This window comes from Cyprinus carpio, chromosome A18 (assembly GCF_018340385.1).
Source record: "Cyprinus carpio isolate SPL01 chromosome A18, ASM1834038v1, whole genome shotgun sequence".
Taxonomy (NCBI): Eukaryota; Metazoa; Chordata; class Actinopteri; order Cypriniformes; family Cyprinidae; genus Cyprinus; species Cyprinus carpio.
This window is the reverse complement of record NC_056589.1, coordinates 1,860,571-1,878,578: the sequence shown is the minus strand read 5'-3', so window position 1 is coordinate 1,878,578 and position 18,008 is coordinate 1,860,571. Positions and strand designations below refer to the sequence as shown.

The 18,008-nt window shown below is 39.0% G+C and overlaps 1 protein-coding gene across 1 annotated transcript; it reads left to right on the top strand.

Moving 5' to 3' along the window:
• The first annotated feature begins 287 nt into the window (after positions 1–287).
• LOC109088967 (extracellular calcium-sensing receptor-like) lies at positions 288–3,640 on the top strand. Its single transcript, XM_042775862.1, is given in 7 exon segments — positions 288–511; positions 587–881; positions 1,121–1,909; positions 2,045–2,272; positions 2,472–2,582; positions 2,584–2,596; positions 2,724–3,640. Coding segments are annotated over 7 exon segments (2,574 nt in total). The 5' UTR covers positions 288–290.
• The last annotated feature ends 14,368 nt before the right edge of the window (positions 3,641–18,008 follow it).

Here is an 18,008-nt window from a genome sequence, read left to right as displayed (position 1 = left end):
GTTTGTATATACATTTATTTAAATAATTTATTATAATAATCCCATACTATTCATCATGGTTCTTATTGTGCTACCCATTGGATTGGATTTGTGTGCTATTGTTTTGAGTGGCAATTGGGATTTGGAACTACTCCATCTCAAAACGTATAGAGTACTACGAGAAATTCAGTACAAACAAAGCAAACAATAGTTAGGGATTCAGTATGCCAACCCCAGTGGGTTTTTTGATGATAAAGGGCGGCACTATCTCTCCTCTGACTCAGATGTTTCTGCCTTGCATATACACTGGCATGGCAAAGAGGACTGTGTCACTGCTGCAACTGCTGCTGGTGGTGTATGGGGTCTGTGTGCCTGCATCAGCACAAATCTGCAGACTACTTGGTCAGCCTGCCCTTCCTCTACTTTCTGCGCAAAAAGACATCAATATTGGGGCAATTTTTTCATTTCACAAAAGTGCTCTGCTGAAGATCCAGCCTTTCACTTCCAAACCAAAGCCAACAACATGTGGCAGGTCTGTATGAAAATAATAACTCTTTGAGGTGATGATACTTTGCAGACGCACACAACTGAAATTCTATTTCTACAGCTTCAACAGCTTACGTGGGTTTAAGTATGCTCAGACACTAATTTTTACCATTGAGGAGATTAATAACAGCACACAGCTGTTGCCTGGTGTTTCTTTGGGCTATAAGATATATGATTCCTGTAGCTCTATATCTCAAACTGTTCTGTCAGGCATGTCTTTAATGAATGGTTATGAAGAGACTCTGAGTGATACATCCTGCTCTAGACCACCAGCTGTTCATGCCATTGTTGGAGAATCAAACTCCTCTCCCACCATGGCACTGGCTTCTTTAGTTGGTCCTTTCAGCTTACCTGTTGTAAGAACTCTTACTTACTTAACTCTTGCTGCTTTTTATCATGTTGAATTAGTGTATGATGAAGCACTGGAACAGGCACCAATTATGCTTTGAATTGAAATGCAAAGCAATTGTTGTAAATATAGAAGCAATGTTTAGATTGTAGTGTTCTAAGGTTTATGAAAATAATACTATTTTTTATATAGAGTGGAGTTTATTTATTTGGTGCGGTTAAAATTCAAACTTCCATTTTTTTGCAGATTAGCCATTTTGCCACATGTGCATGCCTGAGTAACAGAAAAAGGTTTCCATCCTTCTTCAGAACAATACCCAGTGATTATTATCAAAGCAGAGCTCTGGCTCAGCTTGTCAAACACTTTGGCTGGACCTGGGTTGGGACAGTGAGGAGTCGTGGGGACTATGGTAATAATGGTATTGCAGCATTTGAGGAGGCTGCAAAACAAGAGGGGATTTGTATTGAATACTCAGAGGCCATATTAAGCACCGATCCAAAGGAGCAGTTTTTAAAGACACTAGAAGTGATAAAGAAGGGCACCGCCAGGGTAGTGCTGGCTTTCGTTGCAGTGGGAGATTTTGTTCCCCTCTTAAATGTAATAGCCCAACACAACATCACAGGGATACAGTGGGTTGGCAGTGAATCCTGGATCACTTATCGAACATTTGCAGAAACAAAAGAATACAGTTTCCTCTCTGGAGCTGTGGGTTTTGCTATAGCAAATGCTAAACTTGTGGGCCTGCGAGAGTTCTTAGTAAATGTGCATCCTAATCAAGAACCAAACAATGAACTTTTAAAAGAATTCTGGGAAACAGTTTTTCAGTGCTCTTTTAGGAGCAACAGTAGTGGTGGCTGTACTGGCTCAGAAAAACTGGCAGAGCTGCAAAATGAATATACTGATGTATCAGAGCTACGGATAGTAAATAAAGTGTACACTGCAGTGTATGCTATTGCACATACACTACACAATGTATTAAAAGACTTGAGATCCTCTACCAGCAGCAGCAAAGGAGAACGGCCTACGCCACAAAAGGTATGCAAAAAAAAAAAAAAAAAAAATATATATATATATATATATATATATATATATATATATATATATATATATATATATATATATATATATATATACACTGAAACTTATTATGATTCCAATCTTTCCTATAAGGTGTTGGATTATATGAGGGATGTGAGATTCACTGTTAAAACAGGTGAAGACATCTTCTTTGATGTAAGCGGTGATCCAGCAGCGAAATATGACCTTATTAACTGGCAGCCTGCTGATGATGGAAGTTTGCAGTTTAAGTATGTGGGCTTCTATGACAGCTCACTGCCTTCCGAACAGTGTCTTCGAGTCATCCAGGAACACATGATATGGGCAGGGAACAGTAGGCAGGTACATTAATATTATTTATTAAAAAAAAAAATCTTGAGGGCAAATAACATTTGAATTATGAAAAGGACAATGAATAAAGAACAATCAGTAAGTGGAATATGATGAAATAAGTACGAAAGCAATGACATATACATAAAGAAGAGCAATTCATTTAACAATTCAAATCATAATTTTTATATGACAATGTATTTTCTCATAGTTCCCTGTGTCCGTGTGCAGTGAGAGCTGCCCCCCAGGTACTAGAAAAGCTGTGCAAAAAGGGCGACCTGTTTGTTGTTATGACTGTATTCCATGTGCAGAAGGAGAAATAAAATAATGAAACAGGTAAAACTCTCATGAAAGTATGATTAAGTGTATAGCTGCGTAAACACAAATAAACTGTAATGCTAACCATTGACTTTATGATACGCTTTCCATTATTCATTCATTCATTCCTGAAATTTCTTCACAGATTCTAGTGACTGCTTTCCTTGTGATTTGGAGTACTGGTCGAATGAAGGCAAAGACAAATGTGTATTAAAAGTGGTTGAATTCCTTTCCTATACAGAAATCATGGGGATGGTGCTTTGTATTTTCTCTTTCTTTGGGATGTTATTGACAGCAATTGTATCTTTTCTGTTTTATCTTCATAAAGAAACACCTATTGTCAGAGCCAACAACTCAGAGCTGAGCTTCTTGCTGCTCTTCTCACTCTCACTGTGTTTCCTTTGTTCACTTACTTTCATTGGTCAGTCCACTGAGTGGTCCTGTATGTTGCGTCACACAGCGTTTGGGATCACTTTTGTCCTCTGTATCTCCTGTGTTTGGGGTTAAAAAACAATGGTGGTCTTAATGGCTTTCAGGGCTACACTTCCAGGAAGTAATGTCATGAAATGGTTTGGGCCTCTTCAACAGCGACTCAGTGTTGTTTCATTATCATTAATACAGATGATTATATGTGTGCTTTGGTTAACGATATCCCCACCTTTTCCTTATATGAATTTGAGCTATTATAGAGAAAAGATCATCCTAGAATGTAACTTAGGTTCAGCTCTTGGCTTCTGGGCTGTTCTGGGTTATACTGGCCTGCTATCAATCTTGTGTTTTATTTTAGCTTTTCTTGCTCGGAATCTCCCTGATAATTTCAATGAAGCCAAATTCATAACATTTAGTATGCTCATATTCTGTGCTGTATGGATCACATTTATCCCAGCTTATGTCAGTTCTCCTCGAAAATTTACTGTAGCCGTGCACATATTTGCTATTTTAGCATCAAGTTTTAGTTTACTCTTTTGCATATTTGCTCCAAAATGTTACATCATTTTGCTAAAACCAGAGAAAAACACAAAGAAACAAATGATGGGAAAATCTTCATCTAAAGCTCTTTAAGCTCAGTGATAATTGGATAGTTAAACTACAAAAAAAAAAAAAAAAAAAAAAAAAAAAAAAAAAAATATATATATATATATATATATATATATATATATATATATATATATATATATATATTACAAATAAATATTATAATAATATATATTTATTTGTATTCTGAGAATGAAACTCAAGAAAAACTAGCAGATAAGTGAATAAAACTATTTTATCTATAATAAGTAAAAAGAAAGCTTAAAGAATTACTGTTCAAGCCTTGTGCTTTTGGGTACTGAGGCTGCCTAAACTGACAGGAAAAAATACACTTTGGTGCTCCTGATGGATTCCCATGTCATCATGATTGAATTTACATTTATATACATACATATATATATATATATATATATATATATATATTATATATATATATATATATATATATATATATATATATATAAATGTTTGCTCCCCCCCTCACTTCTAATACTGCATGGGACACAGATTTTCACACTGTTGGTTGAAATTAGGAATCATTTGTTGCAATACAATATTAGTCTTTACTATTACTTTTTTTTGAAAATTTAACATATCCTTGCTGAATAAAAGTATACAAAAACCCAAAACTTTTGAACGGTGGTATGTTGTTACAAAGGATTTATATTTTGAATAAAATATTCAAATAATAAATTAAAAAAAAACAAAAAATCACAAAAAAAATATCATAGGTTTGGCAAGTAAATAAATAAATGTAGAAATACAAAAATACATCCATACACAGGATATATACATCCATCCATACATACATATGGTGACCGAGAGAGCTCAACGTGCTATCAAAAAAAAAAAACACACAAAAAAACACCTGCAAATTAAGATAACATCTCCATCAATTTGTCAACAAACGCTTTGCAAATACTCACAACCCAAACAAAAAACAGTAACACACTGCAAATACAAAAACACGCAAGTATACAGACCTAAAATACCTACTAATACTAGTATAAAGTACTTTAAGTATTTATAACCACAATACAAATACCATGGTTAAACTGTAGTTAGTGTAATATAGTGTGTGTAGTTTCTTTTTATTTATTTTTATATAATGGGCTAAATGTATTTGTTAATTAATTTTAATAGTAAATCCATATAGTTAATTTTTTTGTTAAGGGAATATGTAAAGTAAGTTAGCCAGCTTATAACCTTTCACAGTTAGCCTACAGTAATTGTGTATTCCGTCAGCTTAATTAGGCTAATAATATAAAAAAGCTAAGGAATTGTATGATCAAGATGTTAAAATAAACAAAAATCTCACCTTTCAGAGCAAACATTTATAAGCGTGTCCCAGCCATGTTCGCACCTTTGTGGTTACCACATTTCCAATGTGTGCTGTTCATATTTGCACCGCTTTTCTGTATTTGTTTGTGTTAGGAGAATTTGCAACACTTTTCTGTATTTGGTTGTTTTGAGAATTTGCAGCATGTGTGTTGTCAAATTGAAGATGTTTTCTTAATTTGCAGGTGTTATTTTTTTTCTTTTCATTTGCAGCACGTTGAGCTCTCTCGGCCACTGTACATACATGCATACATACATACAGGTCCTTCTCAAAAAAATTAGCATATTGTGACAAAAGTTCATTATTTTCCATAATGTAATCATAAAAATTAAACTTTCATTTATTTTAGATTCATTGCACACCAACTGAAATATTTCAGGTCTTTTATTGTTTTAATACTGATGATTTTGGCATACAGCTCATGAAAACCAAAATTCCTATCTCAAAAAATTAGCATATTTCATCCGACCAATAAAAGAAAAGTGTTTTTAATACAAAAAAAAGTCAACCTTCAAATAATTATGTTCAGTTATGCACTCAATACTTGGTCGGGAATCCTTTTGCAGAAATGACTGCTTCAGTGCAGCATGGCATGGAGGCAATCAGCCTGTGGCACTGCTGAGGTGTTATGGAGGCCCAGGATGCTTCGATAGCGGCCTTAAGCTCATCCAGAGTGTTGGGTCTTGCATCTCTCAACTTTCTTTTCACAATATCCCACAGATTCTCTATGGGGTTCAGGTCAGGAGAGTTGGCAGGCCAATTGAGCACAGTAATACCATGGTCAGTAAACCATTTACCAGTGGTTTTTTGGCACTGTGAGCAGGTGCCAGGTCGTGCTGAAAAAACGAAATCTTCATCTCCATAAAGCTTTTCAGCAGATGGAAGCATGAAGTGCTCCAAAATCTCCTGATAGCTAGCTGCATTGACCCTGCCCCTGATAAAACACAGTGGACCAGCACCAGCAGCTGACATGGCACCCCAGACCATCACTGACTGTGGGTACTTGACACTGGACTTCAGGCATTTTGGTATTTCCTTCTCCCCAGTCTTCCTCCAGACTCTGGCACCTTGATTTCCGAATGACATGCAAAATTTGCTTTCATACAAAAAAAGTACTTTGGACCACTGAGCAACAGTCCAGAGCTGCTTCTCTGTAGCCCAGGTCAGGCGCTTCTGCCGCTGTTTTTCTGGTTCAAAAGCACACGCCTGTGCACGGTGGCTCTGGATGTTTCTACTCCAGACTCAGTCCACTGCTTCCGCAGGTCCCCCAAGGTCTGGAATCGGTCCTTCTCCACAATCTTCCTCAGGGTCCGGTCACCTCTTCTCGTTGTGCAGCGTTTTTTGCCACACTTTTTCCTTCCCACAGACTTCCCACTGAGGTGCCTTGATACAGCACTCTGGGAACAGCCTATTCGTTCAGAAATTTCTTTCTGTGTCTTACCCTCTCGCTTGAGGGTGTCAGTGATGGCCTTCTAGACAGCAGTCAGGTCGGCAGTCTTACCCATGATTGCGGTTTTGAGTAATGAACCAGGCTGGGAGTTTTTAAAAGCCTCAGGAATCTTTTGCAGGTGTTTAGAGTGAATTAGTTGATTCAGATGATTAGGTTAATAGCTCGTTTAGAGAACCTTTTCATGATATGCTAATTTTTTGAGATAGGAATTTTTGGGTTTTCATGAGCTGTATGCCAAAATCATCAGTATTAAAACAATAAAAGACCTGAAATATTTCAGTTGGTGTGCAATGAATCTAAAAATATATGAAAGTTTAATTTTTTATCATTACATTATGGAAAATAATGAACTTTTTCACAAAACCCAAAATTATTATCAACTCATTCATTAATAAGTTTTGCCATAGTCATGTTCTGTCATGTGATTCCCTTGTCTTTGTTTCTTGTTCATTGTTTTCATGTCTTTTATTTTGTAGTTTTGCCATAGTCATGTTCTGTCATGTGATTCCCTTGTCTGTGTGTTATGTTCAGATTGGTTCCTTGGTTCATGTGTCATGTTCTCATTGGTTTTTTTTAGCCATGTGTCTTGTTTCTTATGGTTGGTTCTTGTCACTTGACCCTCATTGTTTGATATAAATAGCCCTCATGTTTCCTTTGTTCGTTGTCTAGCTTTGATGTTGAAACCCTGTTGTCGGTGAGTCTGTTTATGTCAAGCCAAGTCTGTAGGATTCAAGTCTGTTCATGCCTAGTCAAGTCTGTTCCAGTCAAGTCAAGTCTTTTGGATTATGTCGTCTCTATGTTAATAAACGAAAACTGCACTTGGGTTCTCACTTCAACTCGACTTCAGTAGACCACTTGTGACAGAAAGCTAGACCACACTATGGACCCAGCAGTTTCTCGCCTCATGTCTTCGTCAAGGTGACCGGACCATAGATTATTAGAGGATTATGTTAAGGACTTTTGTGGACTGTGTCATTTAGTGGACTTTAATGACGTTGCGTTGAAGGACATTTTTCGAGTGGGTTTAAATAAACCCATTCATTTCTGGCTACCTGGAGGAAAAACAAACTGGTCTCTGAAACAATACACTGATCATATGCCTAGCCAAACTTGCTCACATCATGTCTGCTATTCCAAGGCCTGCTAACGTCATGTCTGCCAAGCCAACGTTGTTTTTCACGTCATGTCTGCTACTCCAGCACCTGCTAACGTCATGCCTGCCAAGCCTAAACCCTGCTCACTTCATGTCTGCTACTCCAGCACCTGCTAACATCATGTCTGCCAAGCCAGAGCCTGCTCACCTCATGCCGGCCACTTAAGAGACTCTTTACAACATGGCCGCCACTCAGGAGACTCGTTACAAAATGGCTGCCAACCCAAGGAACTGTTTACAAAATGGCCACCATTCGAGAGTCTCATCCCATAATGGCTGCCAACTCAGAGACTTTGTACAAAATGGCTGCCATTCCAGAGCCTCTTCACGACATTTCCGCCATTCCAGAGCCTCGTGCCATCATGGCTGCCATTCCAGAGTCTCGTCACGACCAGAGTATGTGAGCGGAGTGAAGTGGGAGTGGAGCGCGGAGTGGAGCGATGTGATTTTGACTGGAGTGAGGAGCGGAGTTTTTAAAAGTTACCAATGATCCATCAATTACCAATGATCCATCATTCCGCCACCACTCCATCATGAGGATAAGGATCACTCAAATCAGAAATAATGTGAAGCTATAAAAAGATCAATCAAAACAAAAATAATGTCAGCTATAGCTTGATACAGATGGATCTTTCAAATCAGAAGGTTATTATGACGGCAATAGCCTAGCTGGAAGTTATACTAGTTCTCAAGGAGTTTGTCTGTTCCTTTTACTGATTATTTTTGGGTTAAAGCATGATTAAACAGGTACAGCACATTCACATGTAATCGCTTACGCAATAATGCATTCAAACAAATGTCATCATACAGTGCTACTTCATCTGTATCTGATTTGAATGAGCAGAAATCTTAAGAAATGCATTGATCTGTAGATATAAATAACTGACGAAAATGTACTGTTATTTTCATCACAAACAAAATTTGCACGGCAGAAAACAGCAATTATACCTTTTAATGCTGACAGCCATGTTATTAGTTTGGCACGTGGTAAGGCCCCAGTATACTTCAAACGAAATCGAAGAATGAACTGATATGACGTCATTTAGAACAAAATCAGGCCAAAATGAAGTTTGTTTTGAGTTCGTTTCGGCAGTTCAAAACAGCTGACTGAAGAACTTTCTTGGGGAGTTGTTTGGCTCCTAAACACCTTTGAGCTTCCATTGGTCCGTGGCAATTATGCAATCGATGGGTGTATTCTGAAACTCCACCTTCTGTGACGTGTGATTTTTTTTTAAATTTTATTTTTTCCCCCCTGGTTCGTATTTCATTCAATGGAGGTCAGGCAAGAAAACAACATCTCCTATCATTAGCAACATGAATACAATGTGTCGAATAGCTGAGCTGGCACAGATATATTCGCATCTATATGATCGCTCGTGGACATACTTAAAAGATTCAGAGAAAGTATTTAATTCCTAGAAAGAAATTGCAACAAAGCTTGGTGTTGACGACCTGGATTTATGCAAAAAGTTTTCCAAAGCCATGCAAAACCATGAAAGGAAAGAGTAAAGTTATAAGGTAGCAAGTACTAAATACATGTGTTTCAAATAAATGTTACACCATACTGCTTATTTTAATAAAATAAAGGAACACTAATAAAATAAAGTAAACAAACTGACTCCAATATTTTCTTTCCACATCATGATAAAGTTTTCAGACTATGAGACATTCACACTTCCCATAAAGGACTGATTATGGAAAAGGAATGGTTCTTTTGTATCGCAAACATGATACTTTGACTCTGAACTGCTGCTAATCATTATTCTTTTGTCCCCGGCCAAGATGGCCGCCACACTTGAGCCTCGCCACACAACAGCCGTCACGTCAGGACCTCGTCACGCCACGGCTGCCATAGTACCCCAAGCTCCTGCAGATGTGGAGCTTGGTCCAGGACTTATTAGACAGATTGCTAGCATGATGGACTCAACACTGATGTCAGTGAGAGCTGCAGGCATCCCAGTGAGTTCAGTGTTCTTAAGCCCAGCCATCTTTGAGGTCCTGTCACCCTCTGCTGCCCTTCCTGTAATGGCAGTCGCCATTTTGAGCATGCTGAGCATGCTGTCCTCGAGTCTGCTCCAGAGGCCTCTCCCTGTCCAAGAATCTGCCTCGGAGGTGTATCCTGTCCATGAGTCTGCCCCAGAGGCCTCTCATTTCCACAAATCCCACTGTAGAACATCCAGAGGTGGTGGTATCCGCTGCAGAACCTCCAGTGGTAGCGCCCACTCATGAACTCACTGTCTGTCCTGCCACAGCCATGGAGGCCAAAACATGAAATCACTGTCTGCCCCGTTACGGCCATGGAGGATATTCATGAACTCATAGTCTGCCCTGTCACGACCAAAGAGGTCATTTATGATAATGCTGCCTGTCCTGTTCTGGCTATGGAAGCTGCTCAAGAATTCTCTGCATGTTCTATCACAGTCAAGTGGTCTGTCCATGTCTCTGCTCCGCCATGGCTTCCGCCGTCCTGCTCTGCCCCCTGCCGCACTGCTCTGCCTGCTCCACCGTGGCTCCCTGCTCTGCCACATCCGCCTTGGCTTCTCACTCTGCCGGCACCGCCATGGGCCCAGGTCCTCAGGCCCTCCACTGCTTCACTGTCTACCACTGCTCCGCGGCCCAGGTCCTCCAGTGCTTCACTGTCTGCCAACATTCCACGGTCCACATCAAGATTCAGGTCCTGTTCCCCTTCACGGGCCTGGCCCTCCATTCCACCCCCTGTTCCACCTCAGCTCTACCACCCTCCTGGACTTGGTGGGGTTTGGGTTTTGTTTGGGCATCGTGGAGCCGCCCTTAGAGGCTGGGGCACTCCCTGACCAAAGAAACACAAGGTTTGTTTTTCTGACCACGGCGTGAAGGTTTGGCGACAAGCCAGTGTAACTTAGTGTGGCGTTCGACACCATAGATCATGACATACTCATAGATCGATAACAAAACTATACAGGTATTCAAGCGCAGGCTTTAAAATGGTTTAGATCAGGGTTCCTCATCAGGCGGGCCACATCCGGCGATGAGAAAAAAATGTTTGGCCCGCGCTAAATTTCAAGTAATGTGGCATGAAAATTAAAAAATCAGAAAGTGACATTAACTTACATAGTGTCCAGTGTGACAAATCCCCGACAGAAATGCTGTCTACACTGGATGCTGCGCAGTGTGACAAATCCCCGACAGAAAACTGCTGAGTCTATTTATAATGTGCTAAAATTCAAATGATTTGCAATGCTTTATCGCGTCCAGTGTAGATAAACGATGTGACAGCAAAAAACATGGCAAGTTTGAAGTAAAGAAAAAGTGCACACTGAAAAAAGATGATTCAAATGTGAATGTGAATGTTTATGGATGTTGGTTCGCAGTGAGTTCACAGTTTTAATGCTAGCACTTTGTTTATCTAACCCTCTGGGGTCTAAGGGTGTTTTGGGGCCTGGATAAGTTTTGACATGCCCTGACTTTTGTGCTTTTTTTCAGTTTGCTTATAAACATATAAATGACTAAAGTCTGAAAACACTGTACTTCATGAGTTACACTTACATATAATTAGCTGAAGTATATAATGCATATTTGGCATGCTGTCCGGAGAAGGGCTCCGAGCTCGGGAATGGCCCGAACCTAGAGTACCCCCCCCCAATACATAAGTGTAAAATGAACTCTAAGTGGAGGGAGATGGGGTGGAGGGGGGATGCTGATGATAAACAGTCAATGGATAGGGGTAAGTCAGCTGTATTTATACCCTAGTGTTGATTATCTTAAGTGAGCTCCACCTGTGCTAATTAGGCTAAGTATCTGACGTGCTCCTCCCGAACCTTGTTAATTAAAACATAATTCAGTACAAATGGGGGCTACAATAATATGTAAAATAGCATGTATGTACAGGTCCTTCTCAAGAAATTAGCATATTGTGAAAAAGTTCATTATTTTCCATAATGTAATGATAAAAATTAAACTTTCATATATTTTAGATTCATTGCACACCAACTGAAATATTTCAGGTCTTTTATTGTTTTAATACTGATGATTTTGGCATACAGCTCATGAAAACCCAAATCTCAAAAAATTAGCATATCATGAAAAGGTTCTCTAAACGAGCTATTAACCTAATCATCTGAATCAACTAATTAACTCTAAACACCTGCAAAAGATTCCTGAGGCTTTTAAAAACTTCCAGCCTGGTTCATTACTCAAAAACCGCAATCATGGGTAAGACCGCCGACCTGACTGCTGTCCAGAAGGCCATCACTGACACCCTCAAGCGAGAGGGTAAGACACAGAAAGAAATTTCTGAACGAATAGGCTGTTCCCAGAGTGCTGTATCAAGGCACCTCAGTGGGAAGTCCGTGGGAAGGAAAAAGTGTGGCAAAAAACGCTGCACAACGAGAAGAGGTGACCGGACCTTGAGGAAGATTGTGGAGAAGGACCGATTCCAGACCTTGGGGGACCTGCGGAAGCAGTGGACTGAGTCTGGAGTAGAAACATCCAGAGCCGACTGTGCACAGGAGTGTGCTTTTGAACCAGAAACAGCGGCAGAAGCGCCTGACCTGGGCTACAGAGAAGCAGCACTGGACTGTTGCTCAGTGGTCCAAAGTACTTTTTTTCGGATGAAAGCAAATTTTGCATGTCATTCGGAAATCAAGGTGCCAGAGTCTGGAGGAAGACTGGGGAGAAGGAAATGCCAAAATGCCTGAAGTCCAGTGTCACGTACCCACAGTCAGTGATGGTCTGGGGTGCCATGTCAGCTGCTGGTGTTGGTCCACTGTGTTTTATCAAGGGCCGGGTCAATGCAGCTAGCTATCAGGAGATTTTGGAGCACTTCATGCTTCCATCTGCTGAAAAGCTTTATAGAGATGAAGATTTCGTTTTTCAGCACGACCCTGGCACCTGCTCACAGTGCCAAAAACCACTGGTAAATGGTTACTGACCATGGTATTACTGTGCTCAATTGGCCTGCTAACTCTCCTGACCTGAACCCATAGAGAATCTGTGGGATATTGTGAAGAGAAAGTTGAGAGACACAAGACCCAACACTCTGGATGAGCTTAAGGCCGCTATCGAAGCATCCTGGGCCTCTATAACACCTCAGCAGTGCCACAGGCTGATTGCCTCCAAGCCATGCCGCATTGAAAGCAGTCATTTCTGCAAAAGGATTCCCGACCAAGTATTGAGTGCATAACTGAACATAATTATTTGAAGGTTGACTTTTTTTGTATTAAAAAACACTTTTCTTTTATTGGTCGGATGAAATATGCTAATTTTTTGAGATAGGAATTTTGGGTTTTCATGAGCTGTATGCCAAAATCATCAGTATTTAAACAATAAAAAGACCTGAAATATTTCAGTTGGGTGTGCAATGAATCTAAAATATATGAAACTTTAATTTTTATCATTACATTATGGAAAATAATGAACTTTTTCCACAATATGCTAATTTTTTTGAGAAGGACCTGTATATTGATTTAAATTTTCTAAGACACTATTTGTTTTGTTATGCAAGTAGGCATTAATGATCATGAATATTTGACATGAGAAGACAAAGGCCTGCATAATGAGCTGCATAATGAGCCTTTCTGTCAGGTATGTGACTGAGAGGGAAGAGTTACAAGAAAGAATGTAATGACAAAATAAATGTATATATTTTTTGTTTGTAGTATATTAAGAATATATTTAGTTATCACACAAATCAACTTGAGATTCACTTGCGAGTGCAGTTAAACAGTTTATTAGGAACAATCAAAGCTGACTTTCAAAGCTGAATTTTTAGCATCATTACTCCAGTCACACGATCCTTCAGAAATCATTCTAATATTCTGATTTGCTACTCAAAAAACATTTATTTATTTATTATTATTATTATTATTATTATTATGTTGAAAATAGCTGAGAAGAATTTTTTTTTTTTTGATGAATAGAGTTCAGAAGAACAGCATCGTTTGTAACATGATACATTTATTTATCATCACTTGTGTGCTAAATAAAAGTTTTAATTTCTATATATACTGTCTCCAAACTTTTGAATGGTATAGTGTATATTTTTACACATGGAATAAGACTGGAGTAATCATGCAGAAAATTTAGCTTTGATCACATGAATAAATTACATTTTAAAAATATTCAAACAGAAAGCAGTTATTTTAAATAGTAACAATATTCACAATATTACTGCTTTAGTAAATGCATGGTATTGTGTCATGTTGAAATATATAAAATGAACATCACATAGGCCTACCTGATATTTCCAAAGTGTATATTGTTTATGTGCTCTGAAGGACGAAAAAAAATACAATACAATAATAACATTTTTAAGAGACTCATGGGAGTGTGTGCCTCACTTGGTCTTAGCTTTATTCCAGGTCGCTGAGTGGGCTGCTTATTTGCATTGTCTCGCTTTGCAACAGGTTAATTTGCACTGTTGCATCCTCATATCTGAAATAAAAAAGTAAGCATGCTGTTTACACAAATAAACTACATTATTAACATTATTGTGATGGTCACTGATACTAGTAGTAATTTATAGAAAAAAAGAACACAATTACCACATAGCACAGATATTATCAGTGATATTTAAAACTTACTTGATACATTTTTACACCTCTGACACCAGTAACAGGGTATAACACATTCAAAATATTTACACCAGAGCAGATATTCATGAACAGAAGTTTAGTTGCATTCATAAACACAAACCATGCTTTGTATGTAGCCTATACAATCAAAAAAATATAGTTTATAAACATATGGCTATATTCGTGAAACGGCGAATAGCCTATCACAGAAAAGTTTTATCTAGTCATTCTTACTGATATTAGGCTAGTAACATTATAACTCATATTACTTGTATATCGTTTTGCTGTCCATGTTATAGAACATAAAAAAAAACCTTGGAATAGTGAGACATTTCATTGCTGTGAATGAAACTTCATAATGTTTCACTTGATTATACATTTAGTCAGGAATTATAGTTTGGAAAAAAGTCTAACTTGTAAACATTTTACAAGTTATGTGAAAACTAATACAAGTAGGTTAATAAAAACTTACTCATGTTTATGATCTCAGCTGGATCAAGCCGTTGCATACATTTTTCTGAGATAATCCAAAGGTTATTCCTCTCAACGCATCCTCTTTAGGTTAATTCCTTCTCATTTGTCACAGCGAGTCTTTTCTGAGGTGAATCCTGTCTTATTCCTGTCTTATTACTGTTCGCAAAGCTTTATCACAGAATATTTGTTTTCGATAAGACTTGCTTAGTCTAAATGTAGACATGTCAAGCATTCTATATATATTTCTCTCATGTCTCTTTGTTGAGTATTTGCTGAGTTACAGTTCATTTTAATGACACGTTTCTAAATGAAGATCACGCAGACCAAGGTGGCAGACAGAGCTCCCGGTTTGTTTTCTTTATTTTATAAATGCACAATGTTTTGTTGTTATTATTTGTGTATACAAATAAAAGTAAACCCTTTACAGATTCGATTGATGTATTGGGTCTTATCTGTACGATCAAATCTGAAAGTTTAATTTAAGTTATTTTTGATGTTATCAGGAGAAGATGCCACAAAAACACGTATTCGCGTTTATTGACCCCAGAGGGTTAAGTTCCGTATCAGTTACAAAATATTATTACTTACCTATAAAGCCCTTAATGGTTTAGCTTTTGCATACCTAACTAGTCTTCTACCATGCTACAATCCATCACGCTCCCTAAGGTCACAAAACTCTGGACTTTTGGTAGTACCTGGGATAGGAAGGAGGTAGAGCTTTTTCATATTTGGTTCCCAAACTCTGGAATAACCTTCCTGATAATGTTTGGGGTTCAGACACACTCTCTCTGTTTAAATCTAGATTAAAAACACATCTCTTTGGCCAAGCATTCAAATAATGCATCTCATAATCTTGGACAGCAGTTATATCTGATCAAATGCGCATTATTATTCTTGGGTTAAACTAATTAATTTTACTTGTTTGGAACAGCAGCTACACTAATTATGTCCCTATTTGTTTCTCTGTTTTGCCGCATCCCGTGGTAACTAGGATTTTACACAAGCTTCAGTCTGGATCCAGAACACTTGAAAATAGATGATGCCAACCCTGACACAACATACAGAACTATTAAATTTTGGATGGATCACGTGACCCTTCGGCAGCTATGCACGCATAGTCCTTTGCGCTGCTCACTTTGTCAGAAATTGTATATATCCTGTCAGTAAATTGTGAACTACTCTTTAACTAGCCCACTATGAGTACCCCAGCAGTCAATGACGTTTGTCAAAGAGAGATTGAACAATCGCCAATCAATAAAAAATTAAAAGATTCTGCCATCTCCAGAGAGGATCTGGATGTTGCTATAGCTAATGGTATCAAGCTAGCGCTCAAAGAGCAACAAAGTGCTCTCGATTCGGTTGTGGCTTGACTGTAAGAGAAGCAATAGACTCTGTTCTGACTCCAGCACTCCGTGATCTACATTTAGATATACAAACGACAATACAATTCTGTAAAAGAGCTAAAAGCAGAAGTTGAAAAGCTAGCCAATGCAGCAAAGCAGAAACGGTACCAGGTCCATTCTGTTCAAGCAGCTGCACATGAGGATAGGAGGACAGTCACAAACTTAAGAAATCAGCTGGAACATCTAACCGGACATTGAAGATGGCCTCATGATGGCGGCGCGCAGCGGCTTCTCGAGCTCCCGTTTAACTAGTATTTTTGCCGGCTTCACTGGCTACAGTAAGGAATATTGAGTGTATGTGTGCAAGGAGGTTTGTGACGTATAAACCCACTTGAACTCTGCAAAATTAACAGCAAGTATGGAGCAAAACTATCACAGAATCTTAAGTCAGAGCTGGGTAGGATGGGACTTCTGAGGACAACGGCATGGCAGTGCAACATATGCGGGCTCAGAGGCAAGAGGAAGTGGTGTGCTCAGAAGCAGAAGAAGAGGCAAGCGAGCCGGACTGCTGGCTAAGCTAAAGGCTAACAACAACAGAATGGTGATTCCGTCTCTTTTTTTTAGCCAATGTTCGGGCGTTTGACAACAAAATGGATTTATTAAGGCTGCAAATTTAATATGTACAAGGAGATGAGGAACTGCTGCATGCTTTTATTGACGGAAACATGGCTTAATGACAACGTACCAGATTCAGTACTCCAGATCAGTGGCATGCTACTCCACCGGGCCGACCGGGAGTCAGTTGTCGGGGAAGACTCGAAGAGGTGGACTTTGCGTGTATATCAATAAAGTTTGGTGCACTAACTGTTCAATTATTAGCACTCACTGCTCTGGAAATGTTGAATACATGGGACCATCAAATGATGCAGCTGGGTTCCTCAGAGTTAATCTTTCCAAGTGGATCCCTTCACTGAAAGGCCATGACATTGAGATTGACCGGGCACATCGAGTGTATGATGGAAGGAAAAACTCAGATTGGCTGCGTACTCTCATCTTCCATGTACTAAGATGGCATGACAGGTCGGTGATCATGAAAGGTGCTCGGCAGGCTTATCCAGTGAAAAATACGCAGGACAATGTCACGCTACTATTTTTTCCTGACTTTAGTCCAGCCACAACTACCAAGAGAAAGTGCTTTAATCCAGTCTTGAAGAAGATGACAGACGCTCGGTCCCCAGCCCTTCCTCACATTTCCGGCAGTAATTAAACTACGACACAAAGGTGAACAGGTGATGTTCGACTCTCCTCAAAAGGCTGAGGATTTTGTTACTTCACTGTCACAGAAGTATTCTGCAGCGTAGTACAACGCAGCGGGAGGGGCAACGGCTACCATCTCCATCTTTTCAGCTCACCGAGAACAGCTCCGTGGTGATCCTAACTGCCCTGAAGAGGACAATAACAAGGTGGCCATGGACACTTGTTAATTTCTTTTTGGAATCTTGCCCCTGTCCTGTATGCTCGTCCGCCTGACTGGTAAATAAAAAATAATTTTATTTATTTTTTTTATTATTTTTATTTACTATTACTATTTTTCAGGTTAATGGAGAGCAGGTTTAATCTCTAAGCTTTTGGCTCAGTGGGCCTTTTAGAGACATGTCTTGCGTTGAAGTGGACTGGTCACGTATCAACATTTGTTTCTTTTGTTTATGCAGACCTACACTCTCGGTAATGTGCAGTCTGCTTTGGCTTTTGTACTAGTTGTTTGTCATTCCTTTTCTTGTTTTTTTTTCTATGCCCTTCAACAGGGACATCAATACTCTTTTTATTTTGCTTTTCTTTTAAAAGGATTATGTATTGAGGTGGATTGGTATCCAGGATACATACTACCATTTACGTGTCACTGGCAGTATGGCATTGCTTTTATTTCTCTTCAGGCAGACATAATCTTGAGGTTGCGAGTACAAAATGCAGGTTCTGAATATCTTATCATTGAATGTGAATGGCCTAAATTCTCCTTTTAAGCGCACCCGTATATTAGAATATTTGCACCGTAAATCGATTTCCTGTGCCCTAATAGAAGAAGAA